General features: G+C 38.6%; 1 protein-coding gene across 3 annotated transcripts in view; it reads right to left on the bottom strand.

Moving 5' to 3' along the window:
- pbx1a (pre-B-cell leukemia homeobox 1a) overlaps positions 1-14270 on the bottom strand; it is a 73828-nt gene extending 59558 nt beyond the window's left edge. Inside the window, exons 1-2 of one of the 3 annotated variants that reach the window (XM_039677312.2) lie at positions 13637-14270; positions 12586-12659 (exon numbers count right to left, since the gene is read on the bottom strand). In XM_039677312.2, coding sequence (XP_039533246.1) covers positions 12586-12659; positions 13637-13824 — 262 coding nt within the window. In that variant the 5' untranslated portion in view covers positions 13825-14270. The remainder of the gene's footprint in view (positions 1-12585; positions 12660-13636) is intronic. The other 2 variants (XM_039677311.2, XM_039677313.2) reach the window with 2 other exon arrangements.
- Positions 14271-17559: the final 3289 nt, after the last annotated feature.

Genomic DNA, 17559 nt, shown 5'->3' with positions numbered 1-17559 from the left:
AATATAATTATAAGATTAGAATAATATGTGAGATGTTTTTAATATCACAATATGATTTGTTTTTCCAAATCGCACTGCCCTACTTTGAACGCGAATTGCTTGCTGGGAAAAGACAATGTCGGAGTGAGTTCCTGTTTAAAGCAGATATAAATAGAGAAAGGACATCAAAATCTAAAAAACAAACACAGTCAGTAGGGTAGAGTACACAATGTCGCCATCTGGCCTGACGACACAAGCCTCCGATGAGAGTCCTCCAGTCGATAAGGATTCGATGGCGGAGGTTTGGCTTCAGGTCGAGGTAAACTCGACTGCACATGCCTTGACATCTCACTGTTCCTTTTTCTGGCAGGAGGCTTGAAATGCAATATATCACTAGAACAGCCTTCTTCCTCCCCTGCTCCCAAAAGCGCGCGCACACACACACACCTGCCACCCATGTTTCCGCCTGTGCTCTCAGCAACGGAAGACCCAGACAAGAGCTGCTAAAAGTGGTTATGTAGGACAGCAGAGCACAATGCTGATTATGCAAAAGGCAAAAAAAGAAAATGACAGTCATTAATAGGATTCCAGGAGTTAACTGTCCATAACTAACACTGCCAAAGGCGAGCTGGCAAACAGAGGCAATCAGTAGTGTGTGTGTGTGTGTGTGTTCAGGGACAGCGAGAATACACTGCACAAACAGTTCTCAGTTTAGAAACGAACTATAATAGCAAACATGCAATTAGCAGAAAGATGCAAGACCTGCGTCCTCAAGGTCAGGCGCTATTGAATATTTTGTGTTCTGCGTACAGGAAATAATTACCACCCACATAATTACAGAAGGTGACTGTGTTGCAATTCGCAAACGCACCGTATTGCCTTCGAATCATTTAATTCTTCATCTAGCGTACTTGCTAGGGGAAGCCCACTGAGCTATTGCGAGACCTTGAATTCCTTGCCACATGAGGGGCTCTTTGTTTCCCCTCGATTAAGCTTGCCTGAGTGTTCAGGGCAGAGAGTGTCACGGTTCCTCAGTGTGTGTGTGTGTGTGTGGTGGTGTTTCCAGGCGGCCGTGGTGAGCGTTGACCCCTGCTAAAGCTCCTGCTCCTCACCCCGCTGTGCTAAAAGCTACCTACGCGCTCACTGGCCACCATGTTGGGAAGTGATCCAAATCCACCTCCTCGTACTCCCACCGCACGCTCTGCTCCTCCACAGCCGGTCACATCTGCTGTGCCGACAGCTTAAGTGTGGATTTTACCATGTTGACACACTTTCTTCTATCACAACTCAATGTGTACAAAACAGCAAGACAATAGTTTGTTCAATTGTCCCAAAAAGTGTAAATATTGTGGCGCTATCAAAATGTTTTAAAAAGTGCCTCAACCAATGGTGTCTGTTTGACTCACCAATGACAGACAGGAGGAATGTTTGAGAAATCGGTTTAAAAGTTAAATGTTCATGGTCATTTTCAAAAATGTATACTTTTTTATGATAAGATAAGACCCTTATTCATCGTCTGAAATCGTTTAAAGCCCTTTGAGCGGTTTGCAGTTTGCACTGAAACTGTCTTTTGGACCTTGAACCGTTTGGTTCCCATTGAAGTGCATTATATGGAGAAAAATCCTGGAATGTTTTCATCAAAAACCTTAATTTCTTTTCGACTGAAGAAAGAATGACATGGACATCTTGAATGACATTGGGGTGAGTAAATTATCAGCAAAAGTGAACTACTCCTTTAAGCTCACCAAGGCTGCATTTATTTGATCAAAAATACAGTAAATACTTTTAGTAATACTTTTAAATTGTAAATTATTACAATTTAAAATAACTTATTATTTTTCATTACTGCAGTCTTTAGTGTCACATGATCCTTCAGAAATCATTCTAATATGCTGATTTGGTGCTCAAGAAACGTCTCTTATTATTATCAATGCTGAAATCAGTTGAACTGCTTAATATTTTCGGGGACACGATACATTTTTCTCAGGATTCTTTAAAACAGAACAGCATTTACTTGAAATATAAAGGTATATAAACAAATACAGTACACAATTTATAGTAAAGTGCAGCTTTAACTCAGAATAAAATGGATATAAAAACAAAAAATATATACTGTATGATTTTTTTCATTAAATACTCCAACTCAAAGTGATCTTAATTTATTCTAACGCATGCTACATGTCAGAATAAAACAAACATAAAAAAAAATTCAAATTAAAGCTGCAAGCAGCATTTAGCGGGGTTCAAGCAGTTTAGGCCTTTAAGGCCTTTAAGCACAAAAGCATCGAAAGACATTAAGTTTTAAGTTTCAATAATGGCAATTTACCATAGGGTATACATTGTTTTTAACATTTTTAACAATTATAGCGCCACCTATAGTCCGATCCCCATGAAACTTTGCATGCTTGCTGAATAAGTTATGACACAAGTGCGCACCAATTTTTGTGAAGTTCTGACTTTTCCTTTAAGATTTATAGGCTTTTGGGTGCATTTTGTCATGCCCCCTTTTGTGAATGACCTTGTTATAGCAAAACAAATGACAAATCTCAACTTTTTTTGATAATTATTGATCTAGAGAGTCCAAAAAATTGTCCTAGACTGGTCTGGTTCCGATCGGGCAAAAAACCAGGGACTAGTTCGCAAAAATAGGTTTTTAACATATTCGTGAATATTTAACAAACAATTTGATTGACAGCAATGGTTCTAGAGGGAAAGTTGTTTGTCATAAGGAGATCTATCAGATGCAATTGCATTTCGTGGGGATGTGAGCAACACCACATGATTACAGAGCCATTAAACTCGTTAGCGCCAACTAAAAAAAAAAATTCAAAATATTCAAAAAAAATACTTCAGTATACACTATATATGCCAGCCAAAACATGGTGTACATTTTAATTATACGTTCTTTAAGACAGTATATCTCGTGAAAATGTACATGAATACTTTTTTAATGGAAAAAAAAGTGTTGGCAAGTCACCAAAAGCATTCTATTAAAATCTATAACCAGACCTAAAACAGTGTTTTTTATGCTTTTATGTCTTGCCAACCAGATACGAACACCACCGAGGACTTAATTCATCATTTCTCTCCTTCACTCTCGCAGAGAGAAAATATGTACACTCATGTATGCGTTCGCAGAGGGGGTTACGCAGGCTCATAGCCAGCCCTTTTGTTTCTCACGACAGCGCCAGCTTCATTAGCATAAATTAGAATATTTCACGGCAAGAGAGCGACTCATAGCTATGCGTTACCTTCACATAACGGCACACGTCCTCCCGCACCCCTCGACTCTATCTCCTCGCCCGCTGTAACATCTAACCCCCTGCTGATTAAAGAGAGTGGAGGGGATCTTTAGCACAGCCACACAACGCCAATAGCATTACATTAATCTACATTAGAAACATTCATTACATGCCAAACCACTCAGGCAACATGCCTCTTCCCAGCACACTCTGCACATCATACCATTAGCTTAAAGTACAGTCTATGAAATGAATATGAAAATGCAGCACTTCCCTCAAGTAAAACACTAAGATCTGGCTGAGGCAACACTATAAGTGTATGGTGAAATCTAACAAAGGTACAAGATATCAGTGTCTTTTTATTACTCTAATACGCACTACATATTCAAATGAAAAGGAGTGTGAATGACATTTTTGGGCTGTGAATGGAGTGTCGGGTCACATTTCTGTGCGCGTGTGTGTGCGCGGGTCCTCGATCCCTCCACGTTTCCCTGAGCACAGAGGTACGACAGCGAATAAATGTTGATCAGTGTTGATTCCGTCCAATGAGCGCGTGTCGACTGACAGTGTTCCTAAGCTGCGGCGAAAGGCGGCCATTAATCTTGGTCTGGTTTAAGTAGCATATATTAATTTGTGTCATTTTTACTAAGTCGAGACAGGAAGGGGCGCTCGCCAGTCTGTGTTTGACTGCTCACAGCAGCGAGAAAGGGGGCTGATGGCTGGGGGGAATATAGGGAGATCTTTTATGTATTGCGCTGCCACTGCCGCCATCAAAATCAAACAGCAGGACGCGGGAGAACGTCAATCGAACTCCCGGGGTGTTGGTATGGCAACCGTAGCTGGAAACGGCACCGCCTTTTACACTTAAGCCACGTAAGGAAATAAATGAATTGAAATGTGTTTGTAACGATGAGGATTTTGTGGCAGAGAGAGCCCTAATGCTGTTATATGGATCACGGCCATTGACTGCACCGCTGAGGGGCTGAGTCTGACTCCACAGAGACAATAATAGCATCTGCAGAGCCTTTTACTGTAATTCGCTTTTTTACATTGGGCTACAAACTGCACCACAGACTAATATCAGACAGAAATAAAAAGAGCTCCGTCGCATCTGCAAGCAGATTTCCTCTCGAAAGCAATTTTTAATCCAATAAGTGAGTAGATGTTTTCACTGTAATGACTCTGAATATGATATCTGTCAGACAACTATGAACAAAGCTCAGTTTGCAGAACGGCTGGCACTGATGCTGCAGATATCCAAACCGGCCAGAGCTGCCATGCTTATATGCACATTAGATGCATTCGAATCTTTTGAAAGGAAATATTATATGACCATTTTGCCTTAGCTACACTAAAACAAACTATGACTAACAATCCATTTTGTTAGTCGGTTCATGCTAAAGTGAGAAATGGCATAAAGTGAGGATGTTTTCTGTACGATTAATGGAAATAAAACCAATATCACAATATGGCTTTGTGTAATTAGCAAATCACAAAGGCTGTGATTTAATTAAAGCTACACTGTGTGATTTTTACCCCCATCTAGAGGTGAAAAGGTCTATGACCATCCAGCGAATATCAGTTTCTGTTCCTCTCAATTCCGATTTCGTTTTAACTCCTACGGTGGCCAATGTAGTCCAAGATTAACATGTCTTCCAGTTCGACCTCGTCCATGAGTGTTAACTCAAACTTACACGTGAAAGGCGAAGCTTGAATTAACGGGTATGTCCGTACTTTCAAGATGGAGTGGCAACATGGCGACTGACATTAGAACCCCTTACCCGTATTTATTTTCAATGGCATATGAGAATACTTTATTACTTGAACGAAGTAAATATACATTAATGAGCACATATATTTTTGAAAGAACTAAGTGTTTTTAGCTAAGAATAAACTAAAAGTTACACAGTGTAGCTTTAAGTAATATCAGAATGAAGCAGCTTGGTTAACAGTAAGTTCTTCTTCACAAAAACTCTATCTTTGAGTCTACTCTGCGTTTTGCTTCTAACGTTGAGAACGCAACATGTGCTGACTATTTTCCCAAACTTGTAATAAGAAGTGCTTTTAAATAAGCAACCAAAGAAGATTTAAGGGGTCCATGCGGTAAATAAACTTGAGGGTTTTGACATTACAAACTAAGACAGCCATAAATATTAGTTAGCAATTTTACAGTTATTATTATACTGTTTTTCTTAAATACTATTTTTTATTTTACTTATTTTGTTGAACATTTTTATTTAATCATAATAATAATAAGAATAAGTACAACAAAAATAACAATATTGATGAATAATCGGGGCAAATTGTGCTGACCAACAAAAGCGTACAGCATACCTGGATTTTTTTTTTAATTGAAATATTGCATTTTAAATCGCGATCACAATTTTTATCTAAAAAATGTGATTTAACCCCCAAATTGTGCAGCCCTAGTAATCCAGGAATAAGGTTCGGTTTGCCACAAATTACAGTGCTGATGATTAATGGCATGTGTAGCGATGATTTAAAAGAGGAAGGAATGGGTTTACATGCAAATAAAGGTGTTGATCCTGAAGCAATGTGAAATAATATTAATATAACGTCGTCAGCCAATACTCTGTACGGAACACAAGTATGAAAAGCTACCGATTCAAACAGGACCACTTTAACCTTAAGCCATGTCAATAATTATTCCATAAAATGAGGGTTTCGGTTCCTTTATTGACCATCAGCAAGAGGAAAACACCTCCCACACAAAAAAAGCGCTTCTTCACTATTCACACGGGCAACCTGTTATCAGAGCTAATTAGAGACTCCCACCTCCGTTATACATTTCTGTAATTAGGCTCTTAAAACATGATTAACATGTCTCAATTACGCCAGTCATCATTTGCATAATTTATAAGGAGCTCTAATTGCGAGTGAGTTTAGACTTGAAGCTGGGTAATAACAGAAACACACAGGAAACATTATGCTGCTACTGAGGCATGTCCGTTCCGACGGCCCTAAGTATGATTAGAAATCACGTTCCAAATAAAACAGGAGGAGAGGCTCCCCTCATGTAGCAAACGCAATATTTCTCCACATTTCACCACCACGGTCGTTAGATATCTCGCCAGCTCTAAAATTACGAGGCACGCAAAAGAAGTAGCCTAAACTTTATAAGAACATTGAAAAAATATGTGAATATTACAAGAGTAATATTTCAAAATACAGCCCTCACAAAGTGTACTCTGTGTTTATCTCATAATGGCAATATTAATATATGAAAGAAATACATTTATTTGAAGTTTAAAGTTGTTTTGTACGAATTTCCCAGCTGAATCTTGTTAGAGGTCATTGCTTTGAGACATGCTTGTTAGCAATATATCAAATGTCTACGTATTGCTTTTCTCAGCATGCATATATTATGCAAAATGCATAATTTGTATGAAATGGAAATTAATTTGTCTAAATGAATGTTAATGATCTTATTGTGAACACTTCATTCAATAAATAATCAGAACGTTAACTTCTCTTAGGTGATGCATGCTGGACTTCTCAAATCGTTTAGTCCACTTACACACATCCTTTTCTTACAATTGACTGCAAACTCACACTCAGATCTGCCACTATCCAATCAACAACTGCTGGATTTGACAAACTCCCTGAACTACAGTTTTTTTCTTTTTTGGTTTCACTCGGATGTAGGTCTCAATACGGGAAAAAAAAGATTTCTTGCTACTTCATCGCACCATAAATGACAAGAAAGGTTACCACATTTAACATTGGCCAATGAATTAGGGTTAATGGCATGACATTCATTTTGTTCAAAATCTATTCAAAAATAGTGCTTAATGACAAGTACAGCATAAGAGAGAATGTTTTTAATCTCTCAAATAATTTTTAGGGCACAATTGGGGTGACAAACCCTCATGACTGGGCGTCAAAGACAATAAATCTCTTTAAAGGGGTGATGAACTGAACTCAAATTTTCCTTGAGCTTTTGACATCTAAGAGGCCATATTATAAGAATATCCTGTACGTTTCAGAACTGAAAACGTCCTTGTTAGTCCAATACAAGCTTTTATTGACACCAGGCTCAGCAAACAACTCGTTTTTCAAAGTGGGGAACCATGACGTCAAAGACGATAAAAACACGGCCAACATACTTCAACACGGCCGGTTTAGCCCCGCCCACCGATTCACGCATTGCTAAATAACATAGATGCCTACCTCGCGATGAGAAACTGGATCGAGAGTGAAACTCATTATAATATGCAAAACTGTAATCCAAGCAGTGGGCGTTTACTTCCAAGTCTTCAATGCGAGACGCCCGAGTTTTTTTTTTTTATGCTGGGCTCAAAACTGGCCTAGAAAATAGCTTATTAGTTATTCATTTTGATGTTTTTTTAATGTAGAAACCAAGCGAACATCATAAATTGACCTCAGACAACAATATAAAAAAAATAACCCCCTTTAAACCTCTCTAAAAAATATTTGATCATTTTTATGGCAAGGCATAGTTAGTTAAGGCTGTAAAATGTATAAAATGTGATTCCTCAAAAAAGAAATGGTATTAATTAATAGTTCATTACAATAGTTGAAAAAAACATTTTAGTTTGAAAAATATATTTTAAAACTTTTTGGAACATAATGATTAAAACATGAAGAGTTCAGATGCACAAGCCTCATTTTTATAAAGCTTGTATATTTAAGTTAAATTAAATTGAAGATTAGTGAAATTAATGAACTTAAATATACAAGCTTTATAAAAATGATCATTCTAGAAGAAAATTTCAAATGGCACTTAGAGGCTTTTGCATCTGAACTCTGCATATATTAAAATATGACATACCTTTTTAGTTGATGGTTACAACACATGACTATGTTAGAGTTAGAAAATGTAATTCTTAAAAGTGGTCTAAAAGTTGTTCAAAATGTTCTGAAACCAACATGAACACAACGAGAAAGAGCAAAGTTTTTGTTTTTTTAATTCCTTTTCTTCATCGTGGACTCTTTCTCGTCATTGACCCTCTACGGCTCAGAAAGTTCACGCTAAGTTGAAGTTTATTTTTCAAAGCTCTGTTCATGATCAGGCAAATGTATGTCAATGTGAAACAGACCTAATGAAAGCCCCAAGGGTAAAACAGAGCCGAAACCCGACACCAACAAAACATCCAAGTTAATGTCCACCTTTCCAAACACGACCATCTATAAGTTCCAGTCACGGATTTCAAACACACACACTGGCCTCGCATTTCCCAGAGCACGTGGTACAAATACACGGACACTTAAAATAATCTGAAAAGCTTGCAGTGCCAAAGCAGCCTTGTTTAAAAGCCCCCACCCCGCATCACATCCTGTTCCATGAGCCGCAGTACTTGTTTATACTCCCGCGCCGGCCTGTGCCGTGTTAGCTCGGTCAGGCCCTGTGTAAAAATACACAGCGAGGTCAGGAGTTCAGGCCGGCTCTGTCCGCTGCTGGCACATCGTCCTGCCCCGCTTGTCAGCTGCTTGCCAGAGGAGGGCTCATCACCACGACTGTCAACACGCCGACGCCACCGCGCAACACGTGCTACGCGCCGGGCAACTCGCAGCCGTGTCAATCTCGGCGAGACGGCCGTAGGTTACGAAGAATTACAGGAGCCGTGTCATTTTGTGCTCTCTCAACACGTCTGCAGATGAAATATATTAGCAGAAGGAACAATTTATTGTTCCCGCCGTAGAAACCGTGTCGTCTCTGAATAGGAATTACGAGTTGAGGTGGCCGAGGTGACGACGCACTTGATCCAAAGTTCTTGTAAATCAAGGTTATTGTGAGCTGAAAAAAAAGTCGATTTTTTTTAGACACAGCGCCACTGTTTCATTGAGACAAGCTCTCGGTCGGCTCCATGACCTCCACAGTCTGTTATGAAAGCTAAGACACTGTTCCACAGCACAACTACGCCATTTCAACAAAACAGACCCGCTGCGGATTTAATAACCTCGCTTTCCTGGAATACACCTGGGACTCTACAATGTAAAACCATGAACGAGGCTGACTCTTTATTAACAAAAAAAGAAAGAATTAAAAAGGCCCTGACAAAAATGGTGGCTGCTCTCGTTTGGGCGCTCAGCACATTTGCAGTAAATGTCAAGGCGGAGGTTTGAGCCATTTTCTCTGTGGCGGCGGTGGATTTTTAGTGGTGTCTGTCTGTGCAGTGTGAAATTACACCCTCACATTAAAAAGAGACAGAAGTGAACCGAGGTACAGCTCACGGCTAATTCCGTAGGAGAGAGTACATGGTGGGGGGTTAAAGCACAAGGATCTTTCAAATCAGCCATCGGGGCTTGAGTTCATTTATTTTCAGCGTTAGCTAAACCGTGTTGCCGACAGCATTTTCAACTGAATGCAACACTTGACACTGAAAAACACTGATTTTTCTTTTCTTGCTATTTTTGGAGTGTTTACTTAAGTCACAAACATGTTACTATTAACCACTTAACTGTCACCGTCCCACAGGTGGGACGTTTGCCACTATATTTTTAAAACAATAATATCTTAGTAAATACTTTAAATAATATTGACAAACTATATATCATTTGAAAGCTTACAATCTCTAGTTTCCATATTTGGTGACTGATTTTCAAAATATATTACAGAGGAGCCATAATTTATCAATATAAAACAAGAATATTTTCATACTCATAAGGCGTGTTCAGACCTTTATTTTAAAATAGCAGTAAACATGAAAAATCATAAAAAATGGTAGATACCTCAGTTTGTTTTCATGCCAAAAGTTCAAAAGATAGAATCCATTCAATTATTTTGGGAAAAAAAAGGTCTGAAAAGTTTGAAATATCAAGAAAACAATAATAAATTCACCATTTGTGACGTGTCAGCTAGCTATGACTTACATGCGTGTTCTTTGTATGTGTTTCTTAGAGGTTCAATTCATATCAAAATCTGCCAAACTTCCCATGCTACTTCTGAATAGGATCTCTACTTCAGAAATTGTATGAAAATTGTGAAAATAATGGTTCATATCACTCAAAACACGAATGGAAATGCAGGCGCCCTTATATGGGCAGTAATGGAGTCTGATTGTGCCCTAGTGAAAAAGTTTGGTACTGCACTCAAACAAAATCTTACTGAAAGCTCATTTTTTGAGATATCAACCTAAAATTTGAAACACAACTTGTTCATATTTTTGGCTTTGATCTTTCTGCCATTTTAGAGTAGCCCAGGTTTTGAAAATATATATTTTATGTAAAATATGAATAATTAATATTTTTACATTGGACATTTCCATAAACTCAAACTTCTATAACTTTTTTTCTGTTTCACTTTCTTAATTTATTTCACTTCTACAAAAATCTGCCAAATGTCTTCTTTAAAACAAGACCAATCATATGTCTATATTCCAAAGCATTCTTGAATTACAACCATTTAAGTTCGAAATGTGCATTTTCATGTCTATTCAAAAAAGGGGGGGGTGACAGTTAACAGGTTAATAGCATCCACTTAAAAAGCATAAAAAAATCATTTGAATTCCCAAGCCAAGGCTAAAAAAAAAAAACGACAAAAATACTTTTGCAAAAGCTTCTGGCTGAATATTTGATGGTTTAAATCAAACTAATATATTTATATTTCTAAAAAAAAAAAACCCACTTCCTGTTCCATTTGACAAGTTTCCTTCCTTTCAATTCCTTCCACAACTGGAAAGCCCAAACTTTTTTATGGTTTCAAACTCAAGCGAAACAAACAAAACGCAGGAATCAGCTAATGTTAATATCCCGATATGCATGCTGATCAAATGCAAGTAGGTTTGATGTTGATGATCCGATGCTCCTAATGAAGTCCTGAGAGAGAAAAGCGCCTGCGAGGAAGCTGAAATGAGCCCCCCTTGACAAAAACAACACCGGGTGTGTGTTCAACTACAAACAAAAGCTCAACATGAGGAGCGTTTTGTGTGTGTGAGGTGGGGAGGGGGAGGGGGGTGACATCTCCTATGAAATATGATGAAGATAATATAGACAAAACAAACAAACAACTAATTCCCACACAGGAGGAGAGTGACATCACAACTATAATTTAACCACAAAAAAAGCACCATCTTCATAATCTTACAATTCTAATAGTTTGTTTGGAGTCAAACCGGGTTTATCGCTCTAGTCAAAAGCTCCGCAGGTTCCTGGTTGCCAGGAACTGTGGGAAGAGAAGCAGGAGCAAAGAGTCAGGAAGAGGTCCAAGTCACTTTGTTCTTCATCTTGGAAACGAACTTTGAGTGAACCCCTGGTGACGCCAGGCAGTTCAAAAGAGTCAGGCATAACTCTTTCCCTCCTCGGAAAACCTTGCTAAACAAGAGGAGGAGGGAAAAAACGCGAACCTGGTGCCATGAGGCCCCTGTGATCGCTGACACTGTGGCCCTCAGAAGCCCTCTTCATTCGGTCAGAATTTCACTGAGGATGGGGGAACCTCTCCACTGCAGTGCACTTTAGACAGTGTGGCAGAGAGCCAACTTTAGCTGCCGTGTAATGAAATCTTTGTAAATTACACTTTGGGGCTAATTAGAAGGAAGATACGGCTGTGTGTTGTTGGGTTTTTTTGTTTTACATTTGTTGTTGTTTCTCGCTGTAGCAATCTCGAATACCTTCACTCAGGGACAATCGCATAATCAAAACAGCATGTTCATTTCACTCTAATGAATAGTGCTTCTGGTGGACTTTTTAAACTGCTCTTAAAGTGCCGTACTCAACCAGCTGCATTTTATGCACACAAAAACTTCAAAACTTATCCAGAAATAATGCAGAATCTGCATCTAACCAGACAGCGCAGCAAAGAATCAATACAAAAAATGGCATGTCACAATAAGTCGAGTTTATAAAACTCAGATGGGCATTAGCAAAACCATGAGGCAGAGTATTTTGAAGCCAACAGTCAGAATCACAATTTAATGAGGAAAATAACATCATATTCTCAAACTAAAGCCATTGATATTCTCATATACTGTTGGCTAATCAGAAATAACATAGCTTTCAATGCAGCATAACTTAACCACACATTGTAAAATGCTGTATTCAGTATTTTTCTGTATTCAAACTTTAGCTCAGCTGCAAAAATTATAACCATAACACACAAAATAATAATAGCTATCTATTTGAGGAATCTGAATGCTGTATAAATGACCAGATATTTCAATAGCATGATTTCTTGTGTTATTATTGTAATATCGGATTTTTCACATGATGCAGTCAAAAAATCTAATAACGCATATTCTCACAAGACACATCACTGTATTAAAGAGCTCTGTAGCAACACAAAAAAAATCAATATTTCAATATTCAGCTAAATGTGATAACTGGATTTAAACAAAGACTTGCAAGCTTTCGCTTTCTGTTCTCTATGTGAGACAGGAAAACTCACCTGTTTTTTCTTTTATTTCACACAGGACATTGAATAGAGCCGGCTTCATTCTGTGACAGTTCAGTGCATGTTTCCTAAAAACACAAACAGAAAATAAATAACAAGCCGTCACTATGCATGGCCTGTCAAAACTGTCAAAACACAGACATTAGGCTTAGAAGGAATATGTGATTTAGGAAATTTTGAGTATTTTACAAATGGTTTTTGATAGAAGACAGCTGAAAATGGGACTAAATTGCGCAGCACTTTTGGAAGTGATAAAATGTGTTATTCAAGTGAAAAAAAATCTGAATATTTCATGTGCATCATAGAGAGCAGCATGAAGTGGATTGTAAAGTGGAATTGCTACAAATACTCAATTAAGGAGACTGGCTGCTTTCCTTTTAAAAAAGTAGAACAATAAATATATCATGAATAAATATAAATTACATATAGGATTTCAAATGTATGCATTCATTTCAAAGTGTTTTAGAAACACCTGTGTTGATAGTTACTAAGGCTAATAAGGTTAAGTGACTTAATTTCTCATAAACTAGTATTCATACAGCCTTATTGATCTGAATGCCTATAAATTGATGTTATATTACATTTAAAAAAAAAACATTAATTTGTAAAGTAGCCTACCAGTAGCCTATACAAATACGATTTTCTTTACGAATGCATGCTCACTAACATCTATTTAATTATTAGATACTTGCAGTCCAAAAACTAGGACTGAATCCACCCGCAACATGTAGTAAGTCTATATGGCACTGAATCAATGCGCCTTCTCATTTGTAACCTGCGAGATCCGGAGCAATTGGAAATCGAAACGATGCATCTGGGAAGAAGAAGACGACAGCTCCAGAATGATTGTGCACAGAGGCGCTCGGAAGTGGCTGTAACGTGTTTGTAATGCAATATAAAAAAATGTACGCCTGCATAAAAGTTTGAAAGAAGACACAAAAAGAAAGTCTGTGCGCTTCGGGTGGCGCGCGTCAAAATATAAACCAGCTGACTTATTAAATACTGACGACAGTAGCTACTATGCATACACTCTTAGAATATATACCTGGCCTGTGCCTCGTCCAGACTTTGGTCGGTTATGGTCATGATTTGTTGTAATATGTCTCCAATGTCCTGTTTTCTTCCCTCGCCGTCCGCTCCTCCCGTGCCATCCTGCATATGCTGCGCCAGGCCGGGGTGTCCGGCCATGCCCACCCCGTGAGAGGAGTGCATCAACCGGGGCTGATCATCCATCCTCGCCGCTGTTCTCTAGACTCTGGTGACTTTTTCAATTCTTCCCTAGGAGAGGGAAAATTCCTTCAGAAACTCTCGCCGTCACTCCCCCTTTCGCTTTCTGGATGTCTGGAGCGCGCTTACAACATGGAGAGAGGGAGAGAGGGGAGAAAAGGCAAAGCTCCCTCTCACAGCTGGTTTGGGTGAAATCTGATCTGGAGAGCTGCTTTAGGACCAAGCCACTCCTGCTCTTGCCACCAAAGCCAAGACAACAGAGCCCAACTTTGTCTAAGGGCTGCTGTAATCCTGTGTAATCTGCGACTCTGCCGCGTAACTCCTTGTTTCCTCTGACAGCTTTACGACTGAAACAGCTCTAAAACGTGCTTTGAAGGCGTTAAACGTGGGGAGAGAAGAGCTTTTGTTTCGCACAGGTCTGCTGGCAACACTGACACATAACGGGAGGCTCCGCCCACCGACACTGGCACACAGCGATGGGGACCCGCCCTTTGGCCGTGATTGGACGAGAGCGCGCTGTTGTCCCCGCCTTGGTTCTTCCACGGTACGTCAATCATATTCCTGAGGAAGGTGGGTCGCCGTAATAAGCTTTAAGATGTGGCGTTAGCGCTTGGACTAGACAGGGTGGTAACACGGTGATGGATAGGGGTTGAAGATGAAAATAAATAATGGTGTTTGGCGTACAATCCCCTGTGTCCGCTCGAGACTTCCATGTTATCTGATTCTGGTCATTTAAGATCTGTTTTCATTTGATGCCACCGTTGACATTTATGAGCACAATTTACTTTTGCCTTTAAAGAGTCCAAACAGAGTTGTTAATGTGTTACACAAAGAATAAATCAAACATGGCTGGTGTAAATAGTCACATGACCAGAGGTGTTTGTGTATTGAATCATTCAGATTAGATTACACTGTCATATAACACAGATGTAGTTTTGACACATGCATATTGATTGATTCTCTAAGTCTTGGTTGGAAACAAAGCATCTAATTCTAGAAATATTTTTCAGATGATGATAGGATCCTGATTTAGTTATTGCTTTGATATGACTACTGAAACTAAGGTCTGACTCTAGAGACACACCAAGATTCCTGACTTGATTTTTAGTTGTTACCCCTAGCGTCAAGGTATGCATTCACCTTGAGATCTTTTCCAAACGCAATGACTTTCAGTTTTGTCTTTGTTTAACTGTAGAAAGTTTTAGCACATCCAACTTTTTACTTCATCAATGCATTCGCACAGGGAGTCAACGGGGCTGTAGTCGTTAGGCGATAGGGCTAAGTAGAGCTGTGTGTCGTTCTGCATAGATGTGGTAAGCGATTTGGTTCTTTCTCATTATTTGGATCATTGGGAGCATATACAGGTTGATTAGGAGTGGCGCAAGAATCGAGCCTTGAGGGACTCCGCAAGTCATGGATGTCCACCCAGACTAGTATACTCACATAATAACCTCTCCCTTCTAAGTATGACCTGAACAATTTTAGGACTATCCCAGAAAGCCCCACCCAGTTTTCCAGCCTGTCAAGAAGTATATCGTGATCGACAGTGTCAAATGCAGCACTGAGGTCGAGTAGTACCAGTACTGATAATTTGCCTTATTTAAGCGAATACTGTTTATTATCTTTATTAGCACTGTGATGGGATCGGAAACCAAATTGAAAATGGTCAAAGTATCCATTCAAGCTTAAGAATTTGTTCAGCTGAGTGAAGACAACTTTTTAAGATGGCCTTATCCAGATTGCTCTTTTTTAAGAGGGACTAATCTGTTTAACACACTTTTGAAAAAAGATATAAATAAAACTTGCTGAGAATAACTTGGGAATTACATTGGTTAAATTTGTTTGACTGGGATTTTTGTAAAGCATTTAACATGACAGTCTATATAAGGCAAGTCTCTTATTAAAGGATATTTATTCTCAACATGTTTTGCAACAAGACATCTTTTTTCCCTTCTTTTCTTCTATGTAAATGACTATCAATATATTAAACTACATGTGTGTGTATATACATTCATTAAAATAAAAGATTCTGCTGAAAGACACCATGGTCACTCAATGTATCTTGGAAAAATGATCAGACAGACAGTTTGCTCAGCCGTGGTCTATTTAACGGTATTAAATTCACTGGCTATTGACATGGGGCTCAGAATGTGGCAGAAATGTCACGCTCTGGCTGCAGGTGCTGGGAAAAGGACCAATAAAGAGAGTGTTAAAGAGGCCATTTCTGATGCCTGAGTACCCATCACTGGAACAAATATTCCAGAAGCACCACTCCAACTATTCATATGATGTCTCATCCCCATGCTCAACATATGAGGTGTGTCACCTTCCATTATGTTCCATATGAGAAACGACACCACTTTAACCTGTCCTACTTAGACTGCTGACATATACTCGTTGTATAGATAATATCTCAACATTTTATTGGAAACAATATCATCAATTTCATAGAGCAAACAGTTATGTGAGGGATATACGTAAATCCTTCACTGTATTTGATATTCAGAGCTCATGTATTAAATTCAGCTGGTTTACGCAAAAAAGATTATTAAACAACAACAAAATAAAACCCCCTACTAAGAAAGATAGATAAGTGCCAAATTACAAATAATTTAAAATGATCAATAGCCTAGTTTTATCCTATCTATGGGAATAACCAACCCGTTAACGTGACAAAATGCAGCTATTTTTTGATGTTGTGATTTCATATGAATTAGAAAAAAAGCATGAAGGTCCACCCCTAAACTTAAAGGTCCACTGATGTGCCTTGGAACATGCAGCTTTGTATGATGCGTTGACGTAATTTCCACTGAAGCTAAGGAAAGACATAAACAAATGTCTGTAGAGAAGCACTTCTTGGACTCAAGTGTATAAGTTTGAGGTGCTCTTTGGATAGGAAAAAACATATAAAAATAAACAGGAACATCCAAGGGACTCACTTTAGAAAAGTTAAAAAGCCTTTATTACTATGGCTTGGTCATAATCAACATTAAAAAACACTCCAACGCGTTTCGGCATACAAGCCTTCGTCCGGGAGTCACTAAAGGGGGGACATATTGAATGGCTCCTACCCTTTTCAAATAGCCAATAGTGTTTAGTTTACCTCACAGACTGCAAGTCGTACTTGACAGCCCCATGGAAGCGAATCCGAGTGCTGATAATAGCATATACGTTGGATTCAATAGTAGAGGTGTGAATAAATTCTAGCCATTTCATACATTTCTTAACCAACATACAATTGGAAAATGGAATCAAATTCAAGTGTTTGAGCAACCCAATAACCCATATTGCATCATGACGTTTCAATGGCCGCTTTGACCAGGTGGTATTTATAGCATAGGAGGCGGGACACTTTAGATTCTAGAGAGCATTTGATTGGACAGAAGATGTGATGAGAAGCTGAAGTCTGATGTCATAAAAAAAATCCGTGATCAATTTTAGCAGAAATGAGATTGTAAGTTTTGAATGCTTATATCTCCTAAATGGGAAATTTGTTATTGTTTTGGAACACACCAGTTTATTCATATGCTGCGTTCATGTGCTATGGTAATTATGGTAAATACCAAAAGCCGACGTGGAAAATGCACATGAATCGTAGAATATTTTGATGGACGAGTTGCCGAGATGAGATAACCTTTGAACTTTTCAAAATGACGAAGAGTCGTGAATGGTAAAAATATATACTATTCATGATCTAGAAAATATATAGCATATTATTTACCTTTTGAGTTTCAATAAATC

Source organism: Pimephales promelas, chromosome 5 (genome assembly GCF_988280905.1).
Source record: "Pimephales promelas chromosome 5, fPimPro1.hap1.1, whole genome shotgun sequence".
NCBI classification, from domain to species: domain Eukaryota; kingdom Metazoa; phylum Chordata; class Actinopteri; order Cypriniformes; family Leuciscidae; genus Pimephales; species Pimephales promelas.
This window is presented reverse-complemented; position numbering and strand designations above follow the sequence as displayed.